This window comes from Chamaea fasciata, unplaced genomic scaffold (genome assembly GCF_029207755.1).
Source record: "Chamaea fasciata isolate MVZ Bird 193981 ecotype frontalis unplaced genomic scaffold, bChaFas1.0.hap1 SCAF_21, whole genome shotgun sequence".
Classification (NCBI taxonomy): Eukaryota; Metazoa; Chordata; class Aves; order Passeriformes; family Sylviidae; genus Chamaea; species Chamaea fasciata.
Window position 1 is genome coordinate 7,243,763 of NW_027094106.1, and position 21,198 is coordinate 7,264,960.

The window sequence follows — 21,198 nt, forward strand, 5'->3', positions numbered from 1 at the left end:
GTTTAGCAGTGGGCCAGGGTTCAAACACTGAAGGAAATCCTCTGCTTTTTGTCAGAAGCCTTGTTGGCATTGTGAGCTGGACTAGATATTCTGCTGTTCCTTAGAATTGAGATTTTTATCTTTGCTCTTCCCAGAAGAGAGAGGCACAGGAGACGTCTGCAGATGGTTTATGAATATTAAATTTATTACAGTAACAGTTTACAGTACAAGGCACATACTGATGACTTACAATCAGCTTGCAACACTTGTAACTAAACAGCTGCATAAATTAATACAGGTGCATCATGTACAAGTTGGAGGGAATACTTAGTTCTGTACAGCTAAAACTCCAGTTTAATTAAAAGGCAAAGGTAGTCCTAATTTACCTATTCATTACTTCCTTTTCACTGTTCAGAACAGAGGGTATGATATACATGTGGTAGATGAGTGGAAGGTGAGCTGAAGAGAAGGAATTTTTTTACCTCAAAACACTTTGTAACTGCAGTGTAGCTCATTTGGTATCAATATAAGTAGTTTTTGTACAAAACCAGTGTTTAAGGTATGGCTACTTGCTGAGCTACCTGATAAATATTTGTTACTTCAGATCTTTTCAGATGGGTATGTAAAAGGGAAAAAACCCCTAATTGTATAAATAAATGATTTTCTCAATATTTCATCCACCCAGCTAAATAGAAATACTAAAAAATGAACTTACCATAATGAGATATTCAAACCAGTACACCATGTAACAAAAAAGGAATGAGGACTAAACTGCCTTTCAAGTTCAGCATTTATAGAATAAAAACATGGATGTATTTTATCTTTGTATTATTCAGGAAGAGAAACACCTTTTTAATCTAGATTGCTTTTTGTATCTTCAAATAATTCTAAGAGTTTTCATCCTCTCTCAGTATGTCAGGACTCAGAGTACACTGTTCTCATGTTTCAGCTCTTGCAGGGCTTGTGTTACTGTCAGGGCTTCCTGGCTGACTTAATTCACTAGAAAATGTGATACTTCTTGGGAAATCTCTCTGAAACCTACCAGAGAGCCAATGTCTGTCCTATGTCAATGTTAAAAAAATTAGAATTTTTTTTTGTTAGCTGAACACCTGTCTGAAGAGAGAAGAAACCGGGTAGGGTTTTCTCCTTTATTTCCCACACTTTGCTGTTGGATCACACTAATACCTCGTTCATCTTTCTTTGACATATCATGTATTTTTTCAGTTAATGAACTCAGAAAATTAAATTTTTGGAAGTAGGTTTCAAATACACTTGAGGCATAAGCTACAAAACTCCCATAAGTAACTGTCCAGTAAGACAGATCTATTATGTTTTTCTAGTGGCAGTTAAAGAACATGTTCCCTTTTCAAAAATAGTTCAGGAGTCTAGTTCTGAAAGAACAATCCTTGTCCCTCTTAAATTATTTCCTCATTGGAAGTTGGGATTGAGACTTAGATGAACTCAAAAGTCATTATCCAAAGTGGAAGAGGAAGAGGCCTTTCTCCAGGTACACAAAGGGGGGAAACTGGCAGAGGTGATGGAAATGTTTTCAGAAGGCAAACAGAGCATCCCTGCTTTCCTCTCATCTGGCAAGTGCTTCATACCCAGGTAAACTCCAACAGCTCTGGCTGCACAGGGAACCTTGGCAACTTTAGCAAAGGGATTCAAAAGAGACTTTTATCCTCTATTTTATTTTACTTTCATCATAATCTATGTGCCAGAGTAAATACACTGCAAGTTTGTACATGAATGATGCCTGCTTGGGTTTACACTTCCACTGCAGCAGAACTCGTGTCCTCCAAGGCCCAGGGCATGTGCATTTGGGGAGCACGTGTGTGCATGTCATGTAAAGAGCTTAGTATGGACATGAGGGTTAATTAGTGTTTCAGTGCCTTGAAATTTAATATAAATCATTCTGATGAGAATCAATCCTGCTGAACTCTACTCAGCTTCTTCCTAAGAAAAAAACAAATTCCTCTCTTTTTCTTCTTCAGCTTGAAAACCCAATGCAGTCCCATTAGAATATGAGCTACGAAACTTTCAAAGTAGGTTTGGATAGTTGTAAATGTACTTTTGTCAGCTAGCCAAAAGGATTAGTCTGAAGTTTACTTCTGTACTTGGAAAGAGGAAGAAAATCCCACAGGCTCCAGCAAATTTTAGGTGTGAAATTAACTGTAAAAAAAACCAGAAGTGAAGCAGAGGAAAAGATCTTTAAGATTGCACGTTTTGGCATCAGAACTCAGAAAGACTCACTGCTGGTCTGTAGTTTCTGTAGGTCTGCCAGGATAATGATTGGTTATGGAAACAGTACAGTAGGTGCTGGCAACTTAAGTGCTTGTCAAGTAACTCATGATGAGTTTTTGTGGCTTGATTGGGTCTAAAGGAAAGTGAAGCCTCAAACATCACAAAAAATGTTTTTGTAAGTTTGTTTTGGTTTTTTTTGGTTTGTTTTTTAATGCAAGAAACATTAGAAATTGTTACCACCTACAAACCAGAGGAAATGAAAAGGAGGCCAATGCTACCAGCCGTGTGTACTGCTCAGCATTTTTCCTCATTTTTTCCTCTCCCTCTGTCTACTCCACCACAAACCTAAGGAACTTCCTGTTTTTGTTTTCCTAGTTTATAAACCCCTGCGTTACTCGAGTAATGTATGGCTATCAGAAATATTTGTGCATTTTTCCCATGTAGTTGAAGCAAGTAGAGAACCTTAGAAGCGAATACGACATTGCCCGGTACGAACGATCACACGGAGGGAGGAGATACGGGAGCACTGCCACACACTGGGGGTCTACACCTAATCCTGCCTTGCCTTGCTCGTCCTGGAGGGGCTGCTGCAGGCACTCGGTGCCACTCCCGGGGCAGGGATGTTCCCTCGTGTTCCCGAGTGAGTGCTCAGTTCAGCCTGCTTGGAAGTGCACAGTAGATGTCATTCAATTGCTTGGATAAATGTGCTGGAGGCGTCACCTCTCCGAAAGGCGCCGGCGGTGCAGCCTCCGTGGAAAACGCCGTTTGTTGTGTCAGGAAGGGCGGTTCTTTGGGGGGAGAGGGTGGGGGAAAGTGACATTTTGTGCTCCTCTTCCCTCCCCCAGAACCGGGTCAGCTTATACCGCGTTCATGCGGATGTCACCAAAGGGAATTTCTGTAGCTGTTTCTGGAGTAATGCTTTTCAGAATACGCTGTTGGAAAGAAATCAGTATTAGAAACTGATTAATTTTAGAGGCAATACATAACATGTCAGCCATTTAGAAAGAGATTAATAATAAAGTATGACTTTGAGTTACACCTCTTGAACTACTTAAAAGTGTTTCAGACCTCTGTTAGCACGATGAAGATGGAAAGTGCTATAGAAGTACACAGCAGGGTTTTTAAAATTAGTTGTAACATAATTGGAATCAAAGCTTGGCAGATGTCATATTAATGCTTTAGGACTTTGCAGTTTACTCGGATATACTGAGCCAACTAAAGATATTCTTTAGGTACTGATATTTATTTGAACTTAGAAGAAATCTCAGTATTGTCCTTATAGATTTATGACAGAGAAATCTTACTAAATGTGTGAGAGAAAAAAAAAAAGTTTTTCTTACAGATACACACTAGGAAACCAGCCTTGCACTGCCTCATTTGCTTGGCTGGGGGATTTTGAGTGTCTGGGGTGAATTTTAGGAAGACTCTAGTTCATCAGAGCTTAAGAAAATACTTGATGTATTTTACAAGACTTTGTCAGCAGCCTCAGTAATAACTGAGAAGATTTGTGAGAATGGGGAGAAGGCAATTCACGAACAGAACAGCCAGTCATGACATTTTTAGGAACCACCTCCTTCCTAACAGTCAAAGAGAAGCCACAGAGCATCAGGGTTACCTCCTTAAGTGTCCCTGGGGTGATGACCAGGCGATAGACCATGTAGATGGGAATGAAGATGATGGAGGAGGTTCCTATGCAGTAACCCACAACTGTGGTCCAGTAGGGATAATCATAATCAAAAAGCCTCAGCTCAGGAGGGTGGGACAGAAAGCTGCAAGTGACGAACTGAAAGAGAAAAAGGGGAAAGTGTGAATATGTGGATTTTGATAGCACACACTTGGGGAAACTCTGTGTTCCAGCGTGGCACTGAGACAAACAGAAAATGAGTAGGACTCAAGATTAAAAATATGTTGACACTGAAAAAAAAGCTAAATTACATGAGTGTAGATTTAAAACAAATCAACAACGTATCACAAAACAAAGACCAAAAGGATCTTTCCCAAAGCAGATGCTCTCCACACTACACTGCTCCCTATCAGAGCTGGAAAAGGAAAATTCATCAGCTCAGTTGCTGCTCTTGGATCATGTTCCTGAGCATCATTCATGATTGAAAAAATCCTTAGGAAACAACAAATATTTTTAGTTGAATATTACAGGAATAATATTTGTGACTGTCCTGGGAAGGATCTCTTCACTGTTTTTTCCAGAGTATCATCAGAAGCCCAGGATTTACCAGCAAAACTTCCGTACAGGAATGACATCCTACATCCTGAGCTTTCCTTATTTTAGGTGACTTTCCACAGGGAATGCGAATAACTCTGCCTGGTAACCACATCCCCAGAGCCTTTCTGATTATTTTGCTGGTTTAGGATTACAAAGAGGACAGGAGTATAAAAATTACTGTGGTGTGACATTTTTATTTATAGACTTCTCTTTCTAGGGGTAATAAAATGAAAGTCTGTTAATTACACCTTGATCATTACTAGAGTTTTGAATTCATTCTGTAGGTCTTAAATCTACATTCTGTGCTTCATAAACTCCATCTTGACCTGTTCTGCTCCCACTAAGGCCAGCCAGAATAAAAGATAGCATGAACTAATTTTGAATCAGGAAATGAACACTTTATGTTCAAATGCTATTAATAACACTGCCAAGCCAAACATTGGGACAGCATTTCCAATTCTGAATAATAGATTTATAATGATTGTAATTAACTGCTGTAAATTTTAAGTGGAATACTCTAAAGTTATCCATCAGCAGTTGCTGAGAGAGTGTATTTACTTATCTTGGTTTTCCTCCTCTGACAGTATTTTTCATCAGCTTTTATTGCTTCATTTTGCTGAGATAAACATAAAGCAACAAAACGAAGTAAAATTGTTTAGCAGAGGGCAGGGGGGGAGTTATTCAGAACCCAGACTTATTCAGCTAATTCAACTACAAAAATCCTTAAAACTGTGATTTAGTAACAAGACCTTGCAACGTTGTATTGGGTGTTTCACTAATTGAGCCTTTTTGGTTTAACAAAAGTTGTTACTAAAGAACTTCACAAGAGAATTCTGGAATTAAGCTTTTAGAAGTCTAAGGAGCTGCATTGTTCAGTGGTGATTTTCTTGTGCTGGAAAGAAAAAGCTCTAAAGAAAACTCACCAGAAGGAAGAGGGGACTAATTGCAACCCAGCAAACTCTCCAGTACCAGCCTGGGGCAGAGCCCAGCATTTCTTTCACATCATTGCAAAACTGGGTGATGCCTGTGGAAACAAGTGAGAGGACAGGGATGATGGCAGATCTAAGATTTTCTTAAGTAGATACTCCACACATTTTTATGCCCAGCAAATAAATTCAAAATCTATCCCAGAAGACCATTTTATTCCTATAACTCTTAATTTTACTAAATCCTTAATTATTCTGAATTATACCTCCTGTTACCTTTAGCTGCCTGTGTACTTCTGTCAGAGAGCAATTAATACTAATTCTCACTGTTTTTAGTTATCAGTGAGATTGTAAAAAACTTCTGTAAACTTTCTTTTCTGGAGATGTGGGTGATGATGTCTGCAGAGTCAGAGGCAATGCTGAGCTGCAGGAGCTCAGGAGTTGGGGTCAGGGGTGTTTAAGGTACCATAGAACCAGGACTGAGGCAGTGCTGAGCTGCAGGAGCTCAGGAGTTGGGGTCAGGGGTGTTTAAGGTACCATAGAACCAGGACTGAGGCAGTGCTGAGCTGCAGGGGCTCAGGAGTTGGGGTCAGGGGTGTTTAAGGTACCATAGAACCAGGACACAGCCACTGCCTCCAGGAACACGACGGTCAGGACAGCCGGACCCGTGGCGTATTCTTCAAACAGCTTCACCACATACGCTCCTCCCTGGAAAAGAGATCAAACTGTCAGTGTCCCCAGGATCCAGAGATGGCAATCCTGCCCTGCCGTGCTTGGTACTGCCTTTGGCTGGAGCAGAACGTTCACAAGTGGGAAATTCACCCAGTTCTGTCACTTTGGGGCTGTTTCTGCCAGGGAAGCCCTGGTGAGCTGCTCACTCTCTGTGGCCGCCCCTCACCTTGGGGGCTGCCATGCAGAGAAGATAAAATCTGCAGGCATTTCTGGCTGGATTTTAGTGAACAAAGGGGATTTTTCAGGATGGATTTTTGCATGCCCTCTTCTGTCTCCACCAGAGATCCAGATCACAGCTACTGAACAGCAAATAAATAAGGTGTTCCTTTGCTTTCTTTCCATTTGGGATCTAGAACCATGAAGGAGGAGACCTCTTGTAGAGGAACTCAGCATCCTTTTACAGCAAACACTTCACATAAGAAGGAAGTTACACATAAATGAGCAAGTGGAGCGAAACATGACAGGAAAGCCAAGTATTTCTTTCTTTTTCCCTTATGATCATTACACTCATTATTCAAAAATTGCTCGCTGTGAGAATGAAATCCACAAGCCCCATGGGAACTATTTGATGTGACTAATGATGATTTCTGCCTTGAAACAATGAGGGAGATCCAGGAAATCCATTACTAGAATTTTTTTTTTAAATTCAAAATACATGTTACACATTGTGAAGATTACAATAACTATTCATGTTATTTTTACACGTGGAGCTTTTGGGAACAAGAAATAAACCACATAAAAAATGTGGCTGGTTGTCTGATGACTGATGAGCAGCATCATTTATGATGTGTAGCACATCATGAGTTGCAGTAGGATCATTTTGCAACATATTTCCTAGTGGAGTACCATTCACATTTATTCCAAATAATAGATTTCTAATGCATAAAGAAAACAGGCTGGAGGTTCAATCTGATTTCTTAAAACTCTTTTCAAAAACTTACTACCCTCTCCAAGGTGTCATTGGCAGGAAACTGCCAATGAGGGAGGCTGGGGGTGGGTGAAATACTCACAAATGTCAAGGTTGCCAGCGACCCCAAAAAGCAAACGATGGTCAGACCAAGGACAAACAACTCCCTTCGTTTTCCCCAGACATGTGGGAATTCATCCAGGACTCCAGTAATCACACCCTCTAGTCCTGCAAACTGAAAAGCATGGAAAAATCACTGGAAAATAGAGGGCAGTGTTACCTGCTCAAAAGTATGTTTGAGTGCCTAAAGGAGCGTTACAGCATTGAAACATCGGTGCTTTGTTCTGCTGCAGAGTTGGTGTGGGGTTTTTAGACAAGTCTTTCCTCCTAATTTCTTTGAACTCTTTAGGGTGGGGATTGAGTGTTCATGTATCTGTGGGAATGCACTGTCATCCAAAGGCAGTCCTGTGCTACAGGCACCAGGATGTGGAGAAATGAGAGGTGGTTCAGTAGGACCAAGACTGTGAAATCAGCTGAGTTCAGCCCTCCTGGAAGGAGCTGATTCTCCACCTGTAAAACCAGACTCACAATGCAATTTTTAGTGTATCTTCAGTTCCCACCTTTTAAATCCAATTTGTGGGAAAAAAGTCCAGTTTTTCATAATTGCTTTGTAAGTTTACAAGCAAGAAAGGAGCCTGGAAGGCTGCATTCAACCAGGAGTGTATAAATCAAGTGCTTTGTATTTCAGGGTCTCATTAATTGTCACAGCATGACAGTGACACATCACTTGATTATATTTACACCTATTCAGATAAAAATTGGAATATCTGTCTTACAGAAGGCACGTGGTGCTGCAAACCCCTCAGTGCCAGTGAGTTTGTAATTCTGTTTCTGTGATGCCTGAAGGGGTCAGGCTGTGCCCCAAGGGTCTCCCCTGCTGGCTACTCACCGTGCTGTCCAACCCCAGCGTGAGCAGCATCAGGAAGAAGATGATGGCAAAGAAGGTGGAAGCTGGCATGTTTGCAATGGCCTCTGCGTAGGTGATGAAGAGCAGGCTGGGTCCTGGAGCAGAGAGTTGGCATCACTGTTAGGCTGTGCACGGTGTCTCCCAGGGGAAAACTCCTGCCCCTAGGCTGCTGTGCCATGTGCAGTGACCACCACATCTGTGGAACTGCAATCTGGCTTTTATTTGTGGTATTTATGGGCTAGGTTTTTAGCTGCTCTGTATAACAGTGCCCAATAAAGTCAGCATCCTGAATAATATACAAAATATTTCTCATCACTTGGGCTGCTCTCAATCTAGAAGTACACATACAAACATATTCTATCTTAGAAGCAGTTTGAGATGTGGATGAAAGGTTAACCTACCGGTGTCTTTGGCAACCTCTGACACATCTTCATTCCTCATCTCAGCCATGTACCCCAGCACAGTGAAGATGACAAACCCAGACACAAAGCTGGTCAGGCAGTTCACGGTGCTGGTGACCAGAGCATCTCTGCAACAGAAGACCTAACTCTCATCAGGAAATCTGCACCTGCTAGAAAGGTTTAAACCTCTTGGTCTACAATCTAGACAGCCTCCTAGAAAAGCCAGGGGAATACAAAGAAAAAACCAGCAGCATGTTTGAAAGGAAGAGGAAAAGAACCCAAATAACCCATAATTACTTTTTCTTCTCAAATCCATACAGATGCTGTAACATCAATCTGCCACTGGATTGAATGCTGGCTGTATCCTGATGTTTTAAAACAATAGGAATTACTATGTGAATATTAAAAGTTTGAGAATTTTATTTTAGAAGTTAGAAATAGATTTTTTTTCAGGTAACAAGGAAAAAACATAAATTGCCTTTCTGTTCAAGACTATGAAGTTATTTCCTAACTACAGAGATTAAATATCTACAGTGTGATGGTTTGGCAGGGGTTTAGTCCATTTTGTTGTGGCAGGTTTCTACATTTTAGATGTCTTGCTGTAATTAGTAAAAATTATCTTACTTTAAGGTAGGCAACAGAGGAGAAATGCTTTTGGTTGCTGGTTCTCTGCTGCACTTACTTCTGATTTCTATGTACACAGGTCTGACAATTTAGTGCCTTTCACCCTGTTTCATAAATACCCACAGTTGTATTTTTTAACTCGATTTTACTTATAGAATAAGGTAGAACTCACTGGTAGCAATTGTTGTGGAATTTGTTGTAGCTGGCATAAGCCAACAGGACCCCAAAACCTGGTCCCAGGGAGAAAAAAATCTGAGCTGCTGCATCCACCCAAACCTGAAAAATATTGAAAGCCAAGAAAAACATGACATGAAACAGATTGAATGAGTTTGGCATATTCAGAATATCACTTAGGTCTACAAAAGGATGTTTCACTGGTCTGCCTGTGTCCTAGTCCTGGTCTAACACCCGCTCTGTTGAGAGAGATGTTGAAACATGAATGTTTGTTGTAGAACTGTTGTGGCTGTTGCACCTCTAACAGCATCTTAGATTAATCCAGTGAATTGCCTGTAATCAATTTAACACAAGTTTTTCAGTGTATAGAGAACTTTCTACCCATGATTTTGAAGTCTTCTAAATCTTCCTCCAAACTCTGTGTGCTGTGGAATAGTCCTGTGTTTGGCAATGCGTCCTCCAGGCTATGTAGACTTCTCCTGGATTTATGGAAATCCATTTGACTGTGTGGATGCAGTTCTGGTTCTTGGGGCTCAATTCAGCTTTGTTGTAGCTGTGACAGATGCAAGTGTGATGATCTTGTTATGAAAAGAGTGTTGTACTTGAAAAGTGGCCTCAGCCCTAATGAGTAATGTTCTAAAGTACAATATCAGCTCTCTTTCTGAAGGTGAAAGTCCTCATTCATTTATTCTCTTTTGACTGAAACATGGAGTTCATTACAACTCATTTCTAATATTCTCTCCCATCGTGTGAGGCCATCCTGTATCACCGAGACAGAGCTCTGTCATCACCCAGCACACAGATTGCAATCTGCTGTCCTCACTCCAGATACATCCAATACAATATCAATGGCCTTTATTGCTTTTTCAGAAGATGTGGTTCCTTATTGGAGATGCTGCTTTATCAGAGACTGGTGTCTTTTCATTTCCTCTTCATTCAAAACTCTCCATATCAGCTGGGCAGCAGCAGACTTGCAAACATTGGAATTTTTTAATCTTCGTATTTGTAGTATTTATTGCTTTGGGTTTTTTCCATCACCCTCCTCACCAGACACTTTCACAGGCAGTGAAATGAGCACAGCCTTGAGCCTGATGGATTCCTTGTCATCCACAGAGTTCAAGGCTGGATCAGATACTGGAGGGCCTGCGGTTTGTTGGTTAGCTCAGTTTGTCCTCATTCCTGCTTTCTTTTCAAATTTTGGTGGTGTGTGCAGGCCTGAATGATTTATTCCTCCTCTACAGGCAATTGCATAAGTTACTGGGTCAGGGTTTAGTTGATGTCCGTGGGCTCATCTGCCAAAGCTTGTTACAGGATGGAGATAGAGGTTTCTGCTCCAGTAACCTGCACTGTTTAAATAGGGGCAGCTGTGGACGCTGTAGGGCTGTACTCATCCCCTTAAGCCAAAAAACTGCAGCTGTACCTCTTGTTAGGTTTAATAAATTCAGTTTGCTCAGTGTGACTCTCACAGGGGAAGGATTTTGTTCCAGTGTAGGAGCACTCACAGCTTCTCACTCAGTGTCAGTCCTGGTGGAAAAGTGTTTGGTCACTTGTTTTTTTCTAATCAGATCACTCATTCTGTTCAAACACTGTATGGGAGCTCTGCCTTTGGTTCAAGCTAAATTGAGGGTGGACTCTAATCTTTAAAATTCTTTATAATTATGGAAAGAGTATTGACTCAGGCTCTCAAATCCATGCTAAGACATCTATTCAGTCATGCTCTGTGTATCTGGTGATACACACATGGATAGGCCGAAAGCAAATCTCTACCCTTTTACCAAGTTTTTTACCTCAGTGGCCAGGAGTTTCTGCCAGTCAGGTTTCAAGTAGTAGAGGACACCTCTCCAAGCCCCAGGCAAAGTTGCACCTCTCACGAGCAGGACGAAGAGGATGATGTAAGGGAACGTGGCAGTCACCCAAACCACCTGTGAGGGAACATGGTGAGAGCGTTTGCCACGGGTAGAAAGTTAACAGGGATAATAAGAATTAGTTAATCATATTATATCTGTTAGCATTTATAGCATCTTCACATGAGCTTCTCTGCAGGTCTGTAAACGGGCAGTTTTCGCATCTGTCCCCTTTCCCTGGCAGGGTTGTTCCTGCCCAGAGAACAGTGGTGTCGCTTACTTTTGTTCTTTATTGCTTGGATAAGAGTAGCAGTCACTGTACAGCGAGTGCTCCCCAAATACATCAGCCCAAAATCCCTGTCATGGAAACAACCTGAGCTGATCCCCTGACTGTTAATTGGCTCAGGCAGAACTGCCTCAAGACAAGTTGACATGTGTTGCATTTGCATTCACCTTGCCAGATGTTTTGACCCCTTTCCAGATGCTGAAGTACACGATGGTGAAGATTAACAACAGGCAGAGGGTCAGTTGCCAGCTGATGCCCCCCAGGTCATCCAGCCCATTGGACCTGTGCACCTGCAGAACCTGGCGACTGCAAGAAGAAAGAAAAACACAGTAGAGATACTTTTTAAACAAATGCTCACATTAAACCTGCATTTAATAGTCCCATACTGTGGTCTGAGCTTTACAAGGAATCTTGAGATCTTGATAAGCAGCCTTCAAAGTCATGACATTTCAGATTAATTTTAATTAATAGTTTTCTTAATGGTACACCAGTGATGATAAGTGACAGCAGACATTAACTGGGAAGCTCCTAAAACACACACCTACCCCCATACACCCTCAGCTTACACCCCCCCTACAAGAATCCAGTGATTTGAAGAGGATGCCATCAACAATCAGCCCTGCTGCCCTTCCAGGAAAATCTTGCTGGTGTCCCAGCAGTCTGGCTACCACCACCATCCTCACTTACATGCACTTACGTATAAAATTCTTCTGCAGGAGAGGTGGAGTGCAGGGACCAGCTGACATTGTCCTTGCTGAAGTAGTTGGTGCAGTTTCCTGTGTTCCAGGGATTCGTGCAGCTGGTCCAGGGCAGCTCCGCCGTGAAGGAGGAGATGAGGTAGTAAAAAGCCCAAGCCATGATGGTGTTGTAGTAGGAGGCTACGTAGAGATCTATGATACAGATGGCAAAGCCAATTCCTGGAGAGGCAGGAAATAATTGCATTCAATCAGTGTGAATTTAAGGCAGAAAAAGAGAAAAGGGAATTGGTTATCACATCAACTACCATTAGTGACTGTCTTAGGCACCTCTGCAGGGGGAACACACATCCTCCCAAGTGTTTTAGAGCACTGGCGTTTCTTGTGACTTCAGGAATACTCTGATTCCAGCAAAACATCCTCAATGAAGACAGAACATACTTATGAAAGGATATTTTCTATGTGTCCCTAAATTTCTGCAATTTAGAAATAGGCATCTTGCAGTCTCAGTAAGAGACAAGAGACAAGATCAGAGCTACAGCACTGGGAACAATGGGGATATAGAACAGTTCCTTTTATTCTTTAGAATTTTAGGCTTGGTCAGCCTCTACCTAATCAATTTGAGTTGTATACTGTATGTGTATACACACACATGTGCAGGTGTACCTGGAGTTTTAGGAAAGCTTTCTTGGTAAAGCCAAAATCTTGTTTAGACAAGTCTTACTTGGCTTTATGAGATTTTCTTTCCGCCCTCCCTCCCCCTAAAATGTCACCTTTAAGGAAAATTTCCCAGTTATTCAGAAAATTCCACTTCTCTTGGTTACCTTTGAATATAGGACATATTTTTCTCCAAATGGAAATACAGCCATTCCTGTGGTACTGTCCTAGTGCTAATTCCATATAGAAGAGAGGAATCCCTCCAAAGATGGCCATGATTGTGTAAGGAATGAGGAATGCTCCTACAAGAGAGAAAGCAGATGATTGTAACTCTGAACAGACTTCTCTTTCAACAGTACCAGCATTCCTTAAACAGGAATTCCTTTTATCCCACAGGGAAAATGCATATCCCCTCTGAATTACCGTGGGATTTCTCATAAGAGTGACTACTCAGCAGTGTGAACAAGAAACAGCACTCTGGCCAAACCCCTCACATCTCTGCAACACAGGATTCACCAAGACTCCACTGACTCTCACAGCTGTGAGATGGGCTACAGATAAAATTAGTAATTTCTCCAATAAAATGCCTTTGTTACATCAGAGAGGCAAAAGTTCTTTCTAAGATCTCCTTGATTAGATTTTAGATTTATATTTTGTCTCTTATATCAGTGAGTCAAAGACCCAGCTTTCCTCATGAGTTGGTTTAGACATGTTGGTTTAACAGATTTTAAAATGCTCCTTGGGAAAGGGATTGAGGTGTTGGAGTGTGGGTCTGCACGTCCCTGGTTCTCACCTTCTAGTTGTGCTGTGCTAAACAGGTTTTCTGTCATTATCCTATCCCAATATTTAGGTTTTTCAGTGAATGATTTCTCCTTGGTCATTTGTTATACATAATATCTTAAAAGCCACTAAATCATCCATTTATAAACCAAGAAATTCAGCATTAAGGAACAGTGAACAGGAGTGGGCACTGACCTCCACCATTTTGATAGCAGATATAAGGAAATCTCCACACATTTCCCAGATCCACTGCGTATCCAATGACGGAGAGGAGAAAGTCAATTTTTTTACTCCACGTCTCCCTGTCCTCCAGCTCCATCAGCTGCTGCTGAGCTTCAGCCCCACAGGTGGTGGATGTGGTGGTGGTGGTGGTGGTGGTGGCTGCTGGGGCCGTGCCCTGGGCATCCTCCACCTCTCCATTGCAGGGAACTGAGCTCTGAACCCCTGAATAACCATTGGAGATCTGAGCTGCCTCCCCTTTATCCCCCTGGCTGGGGTGGACTTTGTTGCCATCCTCCACCAGCCGCAGGGCAGATTTAGGGTTCCTGACCAGAAGTCCGTTCTCTTTACAGTCTTCTCCTTTGCTACAGTCTGAGACATCCTTCTTGGAAGTCAGGGGCTCTGTCTCATTGCTTGTGGCCTTTTTTTCCATTTTTTCTGAGATTTGTTCTGGTCACTGGCAGACAGGCAGCACCACAGGGTCCCTTTGGGGTTTGTCTTCCCACACCTTTAATCCCAGCACTTTTAGAATTCCTCTTCCATGCTTAAATCCATCAGACTGAAGGCACGAGCACCATCTAAGACATGAAAAAGAGTTGAAAATCCATTACAAGCTTTACTGGTGCTGGTAATTTTCAAGTTACAGCCAGCAGATTCTGTGATTAAAATACAGAGATAATTAACCATCACAGCATGCAACGTGAATCACGGAGCAGATAATCTGGGGTTTTGTCCAGAGAAAGGCAGGAAGAAATCATCCTCTGACAGCAGAACCTGGTGTACCTGGATCACACCCTCTCAGGAGGATCTGCTGGACTTTGTGCATTGCTGGACACCTCACACCCAGTCACAGTCCTGCTGCTATCACCTTCTCCTCTGAACACTGCAGGACTCCCAGTTTGCAAACTGAGGGCAGAGTTTAGTGAGACTTCTATTTTCATTTTCCTAAGTTCATCCTGTGGCTCATCCATTCATCTTGTGGCAATTTCTAGATTCACCAGGTATGAAGGGAAAATAATTCATTAAAAAAATATGAGATAACCATGGATATAAAAATCACATTTCATGACCACCTTTCTTCAGAAATTCCAGTGTCTGCTCTGTTTAGCAGCAGATGTAGAAGGCTTAAATGAAACTTTAGAAAAATATTTAAATCCCAGTGGTTTTGCATTAACTTACTTTTGAGGCTCAGTCAACACTAATAACAAGAAGAAGAGGTCATAAACTTCAATTTGATTCTTCTCATTAAAAGCTAACGTGTGAGTCTAAAGGACAAAACTTGTCCCCGGTTTTATCTGACTGCCTTGGCAAATAAAAGCATCTTTCATTCCGTTTGGATCTGCTGACACCATGGTTCCAGCCCTGGGAAGGGTGGTGGGCACTACTCCTGGGCTCCTGCCCACTGCCAGCAACAAAACAGGCCCTGGGAAGATCCCTGGGTTCTCTGCCCTCTTCATGTGTGAAAAACAGAATCCAAGGGAAATAAACCAGCCTGAAATAAAGTATAACACAATGAGCTTTCCTGCAGAACAAAGATAACAGAGAAGGAGTTGTGATTCTGTGAACAGGTAATGTTTTGTCTTCTGCTGATCTGTTCAGGTAATGTAAACACCCAGCTGCCTTTACCCAACAAAACCTTGGAACAGGAGCTGATCCCCTGTGCTGTAAATTCCCCAGGGCAGTAACCCTGCTTTATTGTTAGCAAAGAGTCACACAATCTACAGCATGCCAAAATTAAATTATTACAATTACACCTGATTTTTCCTTTCCAAAACATTTTATCATGGTAGTAACTGTCATTGTCACATCCTTGCAGAAAAAATAAGCATTATTTCACTTTTCACTGCAGGAAAAACTAAAGCAGAGAAGGGATTTGATTTTTTTATGTCTAGAATTTGCTGATTATCAGAGCTATTAAAACTGAAGTTTTTCCCAGCTTTCCACCTTTTGCAAAGACAGTTTGTTAAACCTTTTCTAAACATTTCCCAGTGCAAGCAGAAAGAGAAGTAAAGTTATTGAGCTGCGGAGCAAACAGTAGGATGGCTTTTAGATAAAAGTCACTTGAAAATGTTGCTTATAACTTTCAGAAATCTTTAGTTCTCCAGGTTTACATTCTGTCTCTACCCAAATAATCTCCTTTTTGTCATACAGCAAGCAGTGCATCATTTATGTGAATTCTTACATGAGCAAGTGGTTCACTGCCGTTAATTAAACATCCACCAAGATTGAAACATCTTCAGAGTTCCAGAGAAAAACACCAGGGCAAAAACCAGGGGATTCTCTTTTACCTGCAGGACTATAAAACCTGAATGCCTTTGGAGTCCAAACCCTTCCAAATGTCCCAAAAGAGGTTATGGAGGTGGAAGCAGCCCTGGTGGCCACATAGAAATCCAAGGGAAGGCCACAGCCAATCCTCCCCTTGTATAGGGCATGGTAAATACCAGGTGGGAATATGGAAAAGTAACTTGAGCCCTTCTGGACTTTACACCTCTCACCCATAAATGGGAACGCAGTAAAGGATGTTGATTTAACTGCATTATCTCATGGGACTGATTTTTCCATATCTGAGCCTTAAACTCTTACTGTGTTTGCAGAACACTTTATTTCTGCACATTTTTTCAGTGCTTTCTTTACTGAGGGGAGGTCAAAGAGTGTTCCAAGATCTGTGACAACCAGGATCATTGTCCATCCAGACCTAAACTCCTTCTGCACACTCCTTCTCCTTCTGTGTTCTTCTGCACACCACAGGATAAAAAGAAAAAAATCACATTATTTGAAATATTTTGGTAGAATTTTCAGTAGTTCGAGCCTCAAATATGCAAAATTACATGTGAATTTTCAGGGGCTTCAGCTGAAATCTGAACTATTTCTTTCTGAAAAAGAATTTCAGCTCGTCAGCTGTCCTGGGAAATCTCTGGAGTGATGAAGTCTACGGCTACACAGTGGAGTTCACAGGGGCATAGTTGGCACATGCAAACAGAACAGTTCCAGATTATTTCATTACACCATAAAAAACTGTGGGAGAATGTACATTTTTATTTGCTTTGCTACAAATCAAGAAAAAAAAAAATTGAAGGCACTGTGAGCATTACAGAGTGTAAAGAGCTGCAGAGAGAGCTCTTGGGGTTGGGAAATATGCTCGGACACCAGGGAAGATATCCAGGGAAAAATGACCCCAATAGTGAAGGATTTTGCCTACCTCAGCCTCCACTTCTTCTCTGCACAGATCCCTAATTCAGGTGCTTGAATGCTGACAGCAGTGATCTCAGAAATAACAGTTTATTACCTGTTTTCAATCCGGGCTGTCACAAAGGTTGCTGTTACATAACTGCACCTTGGCTCCTTATCACCCTAATTAGCTGCCAGAGAAAAAGGGGTGATAAAAAAGGGAAGAAGACAGAGTTCTGTGCTTTGGTTTCCTTTTGATCTGTGTTTGGCAGACGTGACTTTGGTCTTCTGGGAGGCCCTGGTGCCCTGAGCTGGAGCTGTTCTGCAGGGCAGCTCCATCCAGGAGCACGTGGAAGGTGCCAGCCCTGGGAATGTCACCCTCCCTGAGCAAAGAGTGACTAAAGAGGAGTGACCCTGCAGTCCTCCACAGCTATTCCAGCTTTGTTGAAAACATTTGGATGGATAATTGAAGACATGTGTTTCCACACGCTTGGCTGCAGCCACCAACGCAGTTCACATCAGCCAAACATTAATTAAATTCTATTTATCTGTCTCCCACACGGAGATGAACTTGAACCAACACTGCAGATGTGAAATCCCTGCGTATTCCTTGATGCACACATCCGGCTCTTTCGCCTGCTGCAGAGCAATCCTCGAGGAGCATCCCTGGCCTGGAGCCCGGTTCCTCCCGCTCCAGTGATGGAGCATCTCCTGTTTATTCCTGGAGGCTCGCAGTGACCTCTCGCGGCAGTGCGGGAATCCCTCGCCTTTCCTCTGCCACGGAACAAACAACTCTTCCCAGCACCACCACAACGGGGTTTTCCTGCTCTCGGCACTTTTTAGAGGAGGAATTGGCTTTTAATGTGCAGCAAAGAGCAGATGCTGCAAGGGAGGCAAATCTCGAGTCACCGGGAGGCTGCTGAGTTTGAGGTGGGGCTGCAGTGCCTTCCCTGTGCCTCTCATTTTAACTCTCACAGTCCCAAAATTTGTAGGCTTGTATAAATTTCACTTCACACAGACGATGTTCATATTTCATGTGCTAATTCTGTGGAAGTGGAGAAGCAGCACTCGCTGGGTTCCAGGAAAACTCAGGTCCCACCTTCCCTCCCACTGCTCCTCCATCCTCCTGCCTCCATCCCGTCACATGCCGGCACTTGCAGGGAATTGAAGCACTTTAAACATCAAGACTCAGCCCAGGGTGTTGGCAAACAGAATCAAACACCGGGATGATTGCTGTTAACTTGACCTAAATCTCACATTTATCACAAAGAATTTAAGATGGTTAAAGTTTCAGCTGCCTGACTCACAGGGACACCTTGCAGCTCACCCAGGCAGTTTGTGCATAAATGGAGAGAGTCCAAGGACATTACTTTTATCTCAAATATCAAGCGAGACGTTTGTATGACAAGATAGGAATCACTCACCCCGGGCAGGACAGGGCTGGACCTGTTCTCACCTCTGAGCCACAAATGAGCCAGAGAGATTTTGTGATTTTCCTCTGAGTTTGCACAGGTTAGGAGCAGCCCTTAAATCAAAATATCACGGAATAGATGTCTCCATACTGTGAGGACTTGTTTAAAAAATAAAAATTTCAGCCAATTAAATCGCACTGCCCTCAGTTACATTGAATTTTACCTGCTGTGTGTCATACACAAGTCATATTTAGGTTCATAATGCTAAGAAGAATTTTTACTGAGTACCCAGAATGTCCTTTCCTGTTAACTCATTAGCAAGTGTGACAGTTTGTATTTCAGATTTCAAAACCTGATAAATACTTGGGAGCCATAGAATTGGGACATTCAGTGTAAAGTAGATCTAAGCTGATATCTAGACCATCCCTCCACAACAAACATTATTGAAGGGACTTTAAAAAAAATTCTTTTCTATTTGAAGAGAATCAAAATTGGAATTTGATAAAGAGTGATCAAAACCCACTGAAATTAATGGTCCAGTGAATTGTAACAGGTTTGATCCCAGTGTCAGTGATTTTAAACGTTACAAAATCTGGGTCCTTTGGCACAGCACTATGACCTGGGAGTATTTTAAGAGGAAACTTTGAGCATGCAGGTGACAAAATGGACCCTTTGTATGGATGTTCGCAGGGCTCCAAGGGCTCCCTCGCATTCCTGCTAAAGCAGAGTGAACTCAGCAAGTCCTGCGGGGGAGACAATGGCACTCTGGGAGAATCAAAGGCTGCTTCCCAAAGAGTGGCACAAGGAGAGGTTAACTCCTGTATTCCCAGATAAGGCTAAACATGGGTGACATGGGAAAAGAGTGAGCAGTCTGGGGGAAATATAAACCAGCACTGAGAGTTTTATGCCACAACCTTGTCCGTGTCTCAGCCTGAAATTAAAAAGTCATCAGGAAACAGAGAATTTTACCTTTAAAATTCTGTTGAGAAGTCGGGCACTGTGAGAATGCTGCCAAACTGGTGTCAGTCATTTAAAGAACAGGGAGGAGGGGAAATGCGGTTTTTTGGCTCAGAGTGTCTGTGTGTAGTGCAAGGAAACAGATAAGCTTGGAGCGGATGATATTGCTTTTGTATTCTTCCTCCAGTTATTTATATATACTTGAAGGAAGGGTCATAACACAGCAAACATCACTAAATAAATGGAGCATCATCCCTTGGTAACAGATGATGTTTCTCTGAAGGGGATTTGTTAATGGCTATCTCCAAATTACAGCCCTGAATTCGGGCTCCAAGTTCTGCACAAGTTCTGTATGAAACATTTATCCCACAGGCAGGGCTCATTGTGTTTTATCAGTTCTATAAGATACAGAGCTGCAAACACACAGGTTGGGAAAAGAGTTCAAATATGAGAATCAAGTAGGAGATCAGGACACAGAATTAATATTTCTTTAGGCTGTTGCTAATAAAAACTCAGGAATTTATATTTCCATGGGGGAAAGCAGGAAAGAACTTAAACACACTGCACGTTTCCATGTGTGGGAATAATTTTGGGTTGCTATTAAATTCTACTTTGGGGGCAGTTTTTCGTAATTTAACCATCTGAAATTCATCACACCCTGTCCAATTAGAAAATGGTTACAACAGTCACTTGCTATATGAGAAGTTTGCAAAGTATTCTCCGAGAAAATTATGGGAAATTCATCATCAAAATCACGAGAAGATGCAGCCCAAGTGCTTGAGTCCTTCCCTGCTAAATGTCTGACAATCCACATTAAAAAAATGCCACAACATTTTCAAGAATCCAAATCCATTAAATGCCTGATCCCTTTTCCCCCAGGCTTTCTTAACATATCAAAACATGTTTTCCTTGCCTATTTATATATTCAGTTGCATTGCATTCCTTAATTAAACTCTATATTTCTTAGCAAACTAACCCAGCAAGGCAGTTGGTTTCAGTAAACATGATTGACTGTAAATACATAGGACATGCTCTCCAGATTTATTACTTGCAATAAATCTGTCCCATTGAGTTCAATAATTTACTGTGCAGAAACAATTTACCTTTTAAAATATAATTTAATATGGTTAATAAAGCTCACTTCACCCTTTCAAAATTAATAACAGCCTGAATTGCATTTTTTTTCTTCTTTTTCCTTCAGATTCTGCTGCTTTCCTTCATTTTTCCTTATAGTTTAATGCTTTTTTTGTAAGCTTTAAATAACTTTACATCTGTAATGCAGTTTTGTGGGCTGCCAAAACTCTTGAAGTTTAGATTGTCAGAACATGTTCTGCTACAGGCACTTGACTGCCGACATTCATAACTTCTGGACAAGTGCCTGAATGTGACAGAGCAGAGCATGGAGCAGCAGAAAAGAAATAAAAGGCACTGAAAGTTTTACAAACCCAAGGCAAACTAAAACTAAAATCAATGCATCTTTTTTTTGCCCCCAAAGCTTTGCTAGACGGACAATGTTTTAGAAATTGTCAGAGACCTCAAAGCTGATTTAAAAACAAACAAAACCGAGAGTACAGACTTTAGCCTGTCATTCGTATTTCAGATTTTATAACCGAAGTTATAAAGAGGCAACGAGGAGGGAAAGTTAATGAAACTCCAGCGTCTGCTGCTGCAGGGGGGCAGCTCTGAGGAGCAGCTGTCTCTGTGCCTGTCTGAATTTCATAAAAGTGCTCCAGACACCGCTGTGCAAAGACAAAATTATGAAGTACCTGTGTTTGGTGTCGGTCCGAAGCGCTGCCCTTGGAGAGATCCACGCCCGAGTCCCCTTCACCCACATTTACCTCAGCCTGGGGAGCTCAGCCTGTGGGCAACTCAGCATCCCGGGCAGCTTTTTGTACACCAGTCCCCCTCACATGGTCTGATTTCCAGATAATCTGCTGCCAAAGAGCTCTTTAAGAATTTTTGCGTCACTTTAGTCGAATAAACTTTGTGTTTCACCAGGGCTGCA

At 41.9% G+C, this 21,198-nt stretch overlaps 1 protein-coding gene across 1 annotated transcript; it reads right to left on the reverse strand.

The window, feature by feature from the left end:
- Positions 1–167: 167 nt before the first annotated feature.
- On the reverse strand, positions 168–21,198 carry SLC6A4 (solute carrier family 6 member 4). Its single transcript, XM_066201963.1, has 14 exons — positions 20,960–21,198; positions 13,633–14,234; positions 12,825–12,959; positions 12,003–12,222; positions 11,473–11,611; positions 10,963–11,097; positions 9,174–9,277; positions 8,378–8,505; positions 7,959–8,071; positions 7,113–7,244; positions 5,979–6,078; positions 5,368–5,468; positions 3,839–4,006; positions 168–3,155 (listed from the first exon to the last, which is right to left on the reverse strand). Exons 2-14 carry the CDS (start codon positions 14,087–14,089, stop codon positions 3,081–3,083), a joined length of 2,007 nt encoding a protein of 668 aa, XP_066058060.1. The 5' UTR covers positions 14,090–14,234; positions 20,960–21,198; the 3' UTR covers positions 168–3,080.

What these genes read in the sequence shown, in the direction of transcription:
- SLC6A4 (XM_066201963.1), bottom strand. Translation starts at nt 14,089, where the DNA reads ATGGAAAAAAAGGCCACAAGCAATGAGACAGAGCCCCTGACTTCCAAG. An exon ending in CTGCTATCAAAATGGTGGAG is followed by an intron (nt 12,960 to 13,632) that starts GTCAGTGCCCAC and finishes TCTCTCTTGTAG; the next exon opens with GAGCATTCCTCATTCCTTAC. An exon ending in CGCTGGGGTTGGACAGCACG is followed by an intron (nt 7,245 to 7,958) that starts GTGAGTAGCCAG and finishes CATGCTTTTCAG; the next exon opens with TTTGCAGGACTAGAGGGTGT.